At 34.4% G+C, this 9,929-nt stretch overlaps 1 protein-coding gene and 1 long non-coding RNA gene across 2 annotated transcripts; one reads left to right on the top strand and one right to left on the bottom strand.

Annotated features, from left to right (window-relative positions):
- The first annotated feature begins 239 nt into the window (after positions 1–239).
- Positions 240–5,335, top strand: LOC107923319 (uncharacterized). The gene is made up of 2 exons (XR_001691568.2): positions 240–971; positions 5,043–5,335. It is a non-coding gene; the product is annotated as an uncharacterized lncRNA (long non-coding RNA).
- On the bottom strand, positions 1,772–4,698 carry LOC107923308 (50S ribosomal protein L9). Its single transcript, XM_016853516.2, has 5 exons — positions 4,414–4,698; positions 4,180–4,314; positions 3,104–3,208; positions 2,465–2,569; positions 1,772–2,140 (listed from the first exon to the last, which is right to left on the bottom strand). The coding sequence occupies exons 1-5, from the start codon at positions 4,558–4,560 to the stop codon at positions 1,976–1,978; spliced, it is 657 nt and encodes a 218-aa protein (XP_016709005.2). The 5' UTR covers positions 4,561–4,698; the 3' UTR covers positions 1,772–1,975.
- Positions 5,336–9,929: the final 4,594 nt, after the last annotated feature.

Raw genomic sequence — 9,929 nt, 5'->3', positions numbered from 1 at the left:
TGCGCGAATTTCAGGGAAAATATACAAACAAATAAACAAAATCAAGGCCTAATTAGAGATCGGTGCAGGAGAGGAGGGACTAACTGCGAAAATAACCCCTTCAGCAAGAAAACGCGCGGATCCAGTCTGCGGGTTGGATCCAGGCGCGGGTCAAAGGACGTGAAACGACGTCGTTTAGACGTTCAGACCTCAGGCACAAAAACGGTGCCATTTTAAACCTATATAAACTAAAATCTTTTGCCCTAATGCATTCATTTAGCCGATTATTTCCTTAAAACAAAAGGAGTTTTTTTAAGAAAAATTTTCCCTCAATCCTCTTACTGCCCTCTTTCCCTTCGATCGATCTACGTGCGACGGTGGCACCAAACACACCTACTCCGTCATGGTTTAAGTCGAATCCTCAAGATCCATCTACCTTTGGACCGGTGAAACAACCACCGACTAGATCTGCGCAGATCGATAGGTAAGAGATCTTTCTTTTTCCTCTGTATTTGCTATGTCGATTTCTTCTAAAAAAATGATCTAGGATCCTTTCTCTTTTTTTAATATCCGTGTATACGGATTGAGGAAATAAAAACAAAAATCAAAGAAGAAAACGATCTAAAATCCCCTTAAAAATTGATTTCGAATTGATTTTTCTCTTTCAATATGCGTGTGTATTTCTGTGAAAAAAGATCCCATTTACATCGTTTCATTCGGTCTTTATAGCTGAAAAATAAAATAAAATAAATACAAATTTCCTTGTTGTAATTTGCTGTTATTTGCTGCCCATGGCTTGTTTGCTGTTTTCGTTTGTTAATCTGTTGCAGGAGGAAGGTCATGGTGTTGCTGACGCAGTGGGGCTGTTCGTGGGAACTGTAGTAGAGGCTTCCAGAAGCTTCAACCTGCTTGGGCCCTGTGAGCTTATCCCGGAGTCAAGCTGCCGGAGCTTGGAGGCTATTGCGGAGCGAGGAAACTTCAGAAACCCTTAGGTGCGTTTGGTTCGCTGTATTGGATTAGAGGTGTATTGGATTAGAGGTGTAATAGCTAATCCACTGTTTGGTTGAATGTAATGGAATAGAGGCGTAATAGTAATCTTGTGTTTGGTTGAATGGAATAGAGGTGTAATAGCATAATGGAAAAAACTAAAATGACTAGAATACCCTTAGCATAAAATTATTTTGGTAAATGATTATTGTTATTGTTATTTAAATTTTAATAAGATTATTATTATCAGTAATAAATAATTTAATCATATTTTAATATAATTATTATTAAATATATTTTAATTAAAATATATAATTTATAATTTATAATAAATTTTCACATTATATAATTATACAAGTTTAGATACAGATGTAACATAAAGTTTTATGCATGACTGTTTATTTGGTGTGTTAATAATGAAGTTTTTTAATTTCATATTGGGGTTAATAAATCATTAAGTTTTCTTAATTCATATGTTTTTTTTAAAATAAAAAAAAATCGATATAGCTTTGTTTGTGAAATTGGACTGTAAGTGTACTAAATAATAATAAGATGCAAGTGGTGCAGAGTGAACGTAGAAGTTTTATACGCGTAAATTTGTTGAATCGAATAAATCTCGATAACAATAGCCGTGATTCAAATAAACTCAGCTTGAATTCAAAATGATTTTATCCAAAAATTGATTCTAACAATTAATCTTTTTAAGGATGTCTACTTAAAAAGTGCAGATATAAAAGTTGTTATTTTGATGAATTTGGAGACGTTAAATATTCGTCTCGCGCGCACGTTTAGTTCGGTATTGTGATTTAGTTAAAAATTTGAAATTATTACTCTTTTTTGGTAAAACAAAGAGTTGGAACAGATGGTAAATAGCATAATCAGACAACAAAGGTCAATAATCATCCAACATTTGATTCCTATCATTCCATTCTCAAGCTAATTCGAAAAGAAGACGGTTCCTCAAGCTTGAAAGCTCTTTTCAATCAACCTCCTATTTCCTTTTGTCCGTTTATTTACCTTGGATTTTAACTTTAAGCGTCCAATTATACCTTCCTTCTGGGAGTGGTATGGATTTTGGCATCCGCAATTGCACATCAAACAGTCCAAATGTTTCCAAAGGTGTTGGAAGGTGCAGATTTTCAGGATCAATTTGAACGCAAAGCTGCCTTCCAACCTGAAATGGAATAAAAGGAGGAGATTAATCGAGTGCGTAAATGGAAATAACAAAATCATAACATTTCAAGTCCACATCTTAAACGTTTTATGATTAAGCTATGTCACTTGGACTTGAAACGAGTGTTTGACATGGGTTTATTCAATTTGCTCCAAGTTTACTCACATATTTGGAGGATATAACCATGTACATATCTAAATACGCGTCGAACATAAATACTTCAGAAAAATAAGAGTCCGAATAACATAGCATATAACACAAGGAGATTGTCTATTGTAGTGACGTGAGAGAAACTATTACTATCAATAAATATCATGGCCATACCTCAGCAACAATTTCATCTTTTGTCACAGGTGAGTTCAATTCAATTGGGTCATCTTTGGTCGATTGGGCACGAAACTTTTCAACATTGATAGATCTCCTCAATACCTATAAAATGCAATACAAGTTACACACTCGTACCACAAAGAGCCTGACATAAATACAATTACTGTTTTCAAGCTTCAACAAACTTTTGAAAAAGGTTCACCACTAACAAGTTGAATCAATTATGACTAGTCTAGTGGCAACTTGTTGTATGTGGGTTCAAGTGTTGGCATGCTATCTAGGGTTTGAACCTTGTGAAACCCCATCCTCCTCCCACTTAGAATGTAATGTAAGCTTTGCTTGTACCAAAAAAGAATTTAAACAAGTCTTAATTTAAAATTTGACACCATTGTTATCCCACATATGCCTAGTTCCACTATTGTTAGCCTAACCATAGAAGAGGCAGGTCCAATGTTTCAGTCCCACACACCTTGACCTTGTTTCCCCAAACCCTTTAAAAACACACACATACAAACATTGTTGAGAGGCTGTTTTTCGTGTATTTCCATGTGTTGGGAGGAAGGCAGATAAAGTATCAGACATTTAAACCAGAAAAAAACATTTACGAAATTAAGGGCTTCATAGATGGGAACTAACCAGCCGGCCATTAAGTAGACGATATGCAGCCTTTTCATATACTTTGCTCTTATCTTCCACATTCTTTGTAACTACTTGAACCTCTTCTTCCTTCGGTTGATAAATCTGATGAGGAAGTATACCACTGGTAAGTTATCATTTAACTGAAAATGAAAAGCACAATATCCCACATATCAGAAGTGACTCCACCAAATAAATACTTTCAAAACAGTAACTTAATTTGACAAAACTACATAAGCAGAATGTGCATCTGAAATAAGGAATGGATTTTTACTTCATCAATATCTAATATCCATACGCAACATATGAATCCTCAATAAGAGTGAGAGAGTGAGAGAGAACGCAAGATTTAATATACTTGCAGTTGGAGACATGTTTCCTCCTTAAGGCTGAAATAGCAGATAATACATGTCTAAGAAAAGGCATTACTTATATCATAACAAGCAAAATCTAACCAAAAACCAACAGCAATATGAAAACACTGTTACTCAGACTCTTCATTTTCCTAAAAAACCTGTGTCAGACACATTCGGATATAAATATGTGTATGATCTTCTAAATATACAGAAAAACTTAGAAAAAACAAGTATACTTGTGTCGAACACTTAATTGTATCTAGCACTCACCCCCTATGTTAGATGGACTATTCATTTCCGTAATATATTTTTGTCTGATACATATACAGACATAGTATAGAGATATACTCCTCCAAATACAAGAAAAAAACCTTAAAAGCAACATATACTCATATCGGTCACATTCACATATCCAAATCCACTCCCAAGTCCAGCCAACATAGCTTACCCCATAATCCGAGCAACAAACTGAAAACGTTCTACCTTTATGTCAAGCTTGTTTTTCCTTGAACGTGTCATGACAAAAGGTTTATGAGACACTTAGGTAATGCATACAGATGTGTGTGTTTAAGGGAAAACAAATTGATGCATATTTGGTTGTAAATTAACAATACGATTATGATTAATATCAACTGAAAAACTTCTTTTTATAAACAAACAGCATTGCAAGAACACATGTTTCAAGCATCAAACACAAACTAAAAGAGAGAAGAAAGCGACCTTACGCTGCTCCTTAATGAGATAAGCGAACTTATCAATATTAGGAACAGCAAGCAATTTCGGCATCAGATGATTGCGAAAATAACCAGGAGCGACTTTGACAGTCTCACCAGCTTTGCCAAGTTTCTCAATGCTCTAAAAAATGGAAGCAAAAGCAAACGTGAATGATATTTTGCAATCTGAAACAACAAAAAATTGAGAAAAGAAAAAGATTATTGGATCGAAATGACTCACCGTCGTAAGAATCACATCCAACTTTCTGTATCTAATTCCTTGACAAGCATAGAACAGAGGTTGCATCAAACGATCATGGCTTTGCTGGACATTCGTTTCTTTGATAATTTGCCGAAGGGCATGTCTTCCATACTGGATATAAGCCATTAATTTCCTAACTTCAAGTACCTGATTTGGCGGAGGGGCGGGAAAATGGATCGCCGGCTAACGGCGAGTGAGAAACTCGGCGAGCGGGAAAATGGATCGCACGGCGAGGTGGGAAACTCAGATGGGTTTAGGGTTTTTCGAGTGGACTGAAAAAGCTAAAAGCCTCTTCTTGCCTTTCTCTATGGCATGCTCGACAAGAAATTGGGGCTACTGGCAGAAGGCGAAGCAAGCAATGAAGGAGATAAAGAGAGACAGACCCAGGAAACAGAGGGCAAATTAGGGCGTGAAAAATAAAACGGATGTAAACTGAGGAGAAGCCAGGGATTAGAAAACAGAGAATTTCGGGGATTAGGGGCGTAACGTATTAGGGGTGTATTAGGCAATACATTGAACCAAACACCTGCTTAAGAGGGACTTAAGTGGGGCCCACGGATTAGGGGTGTATTGGCTAATCCAATACACCCAACCAAACATAGTGTTAGGGTTTCTGAAAGAGTTTAGACATCGGGCCTTTTTGGGTTAATTTTACTTGGGCCAAAGGTTTAAATTTGGGCTGTTATTTTTGGGCTTTTGTACTTAGGCTAATTGATATGGACTTATTTAGGTTTTAAATTAACTCAGGCTCTTTGGGGTTTATTGGGCTATAAATGTAAATGGACTGGGACTATTAAAACATTTGATTTTATTTATTTTGTTTTTTTGGTTTTTGTGTGGGCCCGGGCGAAATGGGCCTATTACAAAGATTTTTATGAATAAGTTATAATATTTTATTTTATATTTTATTATTACTGATATTATTATTATTATATTTTATAGTAATAATAATGATGATATTTTAAAGGAAAAATAGAGAAGATTCTTCATCATCATCTTTTTCTCTTTCATGTCACAAGAATTTAGGGAGAAAAGAATTTTTTTTCTTTCTTTTACAATCTAGTCCCCTATCATCATTAAAGGCCATTCTGTTGGAAAAATTCTGATTCGAGAATGAACTTTTAGCATAGCGGAAAATTAAAATTTTGAAAATTGAGTTGATTTGTGATATTTATTGCAATAAAACTTTTATCGTAATCGCACATATGTCTTCAGCTAAATGGATCCTTGTCGTTCCAGGTTTCAACCGAACGACATTCTCTGCTATTCTTGTACCACGAACAGCTTCGAGTGTGAGCTCAAACGAATTCAAATAAATAGAAACCAATAGAATTATTATTCCAGAAAATAGAATTTATACTTAGAAAATAAATTCTAACTATTTTTGGGTAGAATAACAATATCTCAAACTTGAGTATATAACCCTACCGATGTCATCTATTTATAGGGAGAAGAGGTGAAACCCTGGTTGAATTGTAGAAGTTTATTTCAACAGAAAAATGAACTCCTAGTCTAAATTGGATTAGGTGGGTCAGCAACCTTAGTTAAATAATAAACTAGGATTTGTTGTCCCTAACATTAAATATAAGGGGCTTTTGGGCCTCTCATATATTGAGTCTAATTATAAGTACTTCTTATAGTTTTAACTTATTCATTTATAATTCAATCTAACTCGATATTTATTTTTCTATTTCTCAAAATAAATATATTAAATTAATTTTAATTAATTAATTTCCTAATTAAATAATTTTTTTAACATAATTCTAATTCCGTTAAAATCATGACGATTTTACTGTAAAAGAATATATAAGAAAATATATTTAATATTTCTACATACAATGAATTCATTTGACCAATTAACTTATTTCCATTTTTAAACTTCATTTTTTAACTAACCAATTAAATAATAAATTCAAAAAATCATAAATTAATTATTCAAGTCATTTCCATTTAGAGAAAAGTACATTTATTTTCAAATGTTTTCCACGTAACAGCTCATTTTTCACAGGTGTCGGAAATAGTGCCTCCAGGGCTACAAATCCAACGAGTAAGTTCGTAAATGCTAATATTTAATATTTATGAGTCAATAATAGTATTAAAATAAAATTTGAATTGGCAATTTATGTTTTTTGAATGAATAATTAGGTTTAAGTGTTATGACCTTAAAGTCAAGTGGTTTTAGAAAATGAGGTATTGGGACATCGTTTCTATAAATCGAGCCGTAAATATTTACAGAGTGTTATTAAGGTTGTATTAAAGTTTTGTTAATAAATTTGGATGTTTAAATGGTTAATTAAATGAAAAGGACTAAATCGTAAAAAGTGTAAAAATTGAGTTCTATTAGTTAAAGGGGTCAAATGGCTATGAAAATGAAAGTAAATGGACTTGCATGGTAAATATACCATTTTTAAAAGTGTTGTACAGGGTTATTTAGTTAAAAAGTAATGTTTATTAAAATATAAATCATTATATTATATGTTATAATAGTTAAATAAATAAGAAAAGAAATGAAGAAAACAAAAGAAAAAAGATAATTCATTCATCTTCTTCATCTTATAATCGAAACAAAAAGGGGGAGAAGGAGACTTAGCTCATGTCTAGCTTCAAGCTCCAATTGGTAAGTCGTTTTTGATGGTTTTTTTTTATAATTTTTATAATTTTGAGATTGTTGCAACTAGGTCTAGCTAACCCCTACCCCTGTTTTCAAAACTGTTAAAAATTTCTGAAGTTTCCATTGATGTGCTATTCGAATTTAGCCCTTCTGTAGGGCCCGTATTGTGTAAATAAGACTGTAAAACATGGTATCTGATATTCTATTTCTGTAAAATGCAATTTCTGAAAGCATGATATGTATAGCTTGTATGTCATATGTAATAGTATGATGTGATTTCTCCAAAGTGATTTAAAATCCGATGTGTATAGCATGTATGTCATACATGCAATTAATATATGATTACAATTGCATGTGCATTGGGGGTGAGAATATGATTGATGAAGGAAGTGATGACAATTTAATAATTTGTCTTATCTGGTGACTTGACCATAGATATCTGATTCTAATGGTTTACCGCGTATTATTATCTGGCAACTTGGCTGCACTATTTCTTAAAAGTGACATACACTCACTAATTGGTGTGTGAGGTTAGATGGGTATTTAATACCCTATTTGGTGTGCAGGGATGGATGGAGATGGTGTTTAGCGGATAAGGGTAGGATCTATTTATGCATCTGAATATGTATCTGATTCTGCATCTGTATCTGATTATAAAAATACATCTTATTTTGAATCTGTTCATGCATCTGAAATGTATTTGTTAATTTATGTGCATTTGATTGTTATTTGGGATGTGTTACACACGGAACTTGTAAGCTCACTTTCTATATGTTTTCCTCCCAAGTAACCAACAAACTTAGGACAGATTGATGTAGCAAGAGTTTGATTTAAATTATTGTTTTTGAATTCTATTGAGTTTAAATATTATTTTCAATTGGACAGTTTTTGGACTATTTGGGGATTGTTATTTATTTTGGATTTTATTCTTCGCTTTGAACTACTTTATCATTTTTTTGATTATTTTATTTCAAACTACAATGCGATGAATTTCAAAATCAAATTACGGTTTTCAAAACTCTGGTTAATTTAAGATTTCCGTTATAAAATTAAGTAATCTTATAAGTTTTTTTCTGTAATTAAAATGAATTATTCGAATAAGGTGTTTTTCCCTAAAAACTGGAAATATCATTACCAAGTTTTGTTTTATGTTACCCTTTCAAATTTCAAATTTTTTATTTTGAAACGAATATATGTAATTCCTCAAGATTCAACCATAACGCCTGGACTGGGTATGAGATGTTACAATACATCACTCACTTAATATTTCTTATTTAAATGATATATTTATATATTAATTTGTAAATCAATTTAAGTGTAACACCCCAAACCCGGCCTAGACATTGTGGCCGAATCTGGTGATGTCACATGATAGCGTTTGAAACTAGGTTGTTACGATAAAATAATTTTCCATTTGTTTACACTTGTTAACCCCAAAATCGTTACTTATCTAGTCATTCGTTTTTACACGTTTTATTGCGCAAGCTTTTAAAATTCGTTTTGAGTAAATCATGTGTTTAGAGAAAACTTTGCCTTTTTGAAAACTGAGTTTTTAAACATCTTAGTAGTTATAAACCATAAAAATTAAATAATGTCCCAAATTAAGTAAAAGTCTCAGAAAGTCTGCAATTTACATCAAAAATTACCCCAGAATATAATTAAAAATTAAATACCCAAAGTTGCAGAAAAAGTTTAGATTCGTGTGGCCACCGCCAAGTCCTCCGCTGTATCGATTCGTCAAGACTGGGGACTACCTGCACAGATTAAGCGAAGGGGTGAGTTTATGTAAACTCAGTGTGTAATTCTCTATGCAAACAAACAAACAGTATACAAAATAAACTCAGTCTGGGCCTAAGCCCTTTTCAGTATCAGTGACAGTATCAGTTAGGGATTTAGCCCATCTCAGTACAAAAACAGTCATGCATTTGGGCATTGGCCCATTACAGTATCAGTAATCAGTACAGTAACAGATTATGCAGTAAAAAAGTCCTACCCAGCCAGCCTCTACAAACCATCTTCGTCCAACCCTACACTCCATGTGGGGATATAATCAACCCACCCATCCCTACACTCCAAAATAGTACCAGAAGTGACACTAGACAGTTATTTGCAGCTGAGCTGCCAGTATATTAGGCTTAAAGCCTTTCAATACACTTCCTCCACATATATCATCCCATTCCCATACAATGCAACATATAGTCATGGCATGCTATCACAAAGTGCCATGCATATAATCAGTACAGTATTCTAACCATGCTCAGTAAACAGTCATACATATATCATTCAGTCAAGTGGGGATCAAAACATTGCTTACCGACCCCACAGTAGATTCACATCCGACTCGGGCGACCCATGCAACATTAGCAAACAAATCAGTAAATTGGGCCCACATGTCGATGTGATCTACTCGTGTGGGCCCACACGCCCGTATGGCCTACACGACTCAGATTAGCCTTAGCCGTATGGATCACACGGCCTGGCCCAACATCCCACACACCCGTGTGGTTCACCCTTATGGGCCTACACGCCCATTTGGCCTACACGGCTCAAATTGGTCGAGCCCATGTGTCACACATGGCCTACCTGACCATCACACGGTCGTGTCATGCGCGCACGGCCTGGCTCGTCGACCAACCGCCCATGTTAGGGCACATGGTCGGCCGTGTGGCATCGATAAAATACTTTTTTGGCTTTTCGTCGATCCCTGTTTTCAGCATTTTGGGTACACACCTGGTTTGTTCTCGATGTAAAAGTCACTCCAAGCAATTCCAACATATAATTGTATAGTATACACTCGATTAATCACTTAAACAACCGAACTAACCAAAACCCAAAACGGAAATTTTCACCATTTGAGCGACAACTCTTACCTTCGAAATAAAAA

The sequence above is a fragment of the Gossypium hirsutum genome, chromosome A12 (assembly GCF_007990345.1).
Source record: "Gossypium hirsutum isolate 1008001.06 chromosome A12, Gossypium_hirsutum_v2.1, whole genome shotgun sequence".
In the NCBI taxonomy this organism is placed as follows: domain Eukaryota; kingdom Viridiplantae; phylum Streptophyta; class Magnoliopsida; order Malvales; family Malvaceae; genus Gossypium; species Gossypium hirsutum.
Note: the sequence above shows the minus strand (reverse complement) of the source record. Positions and strands in the feature narration are given on the sequence as shown.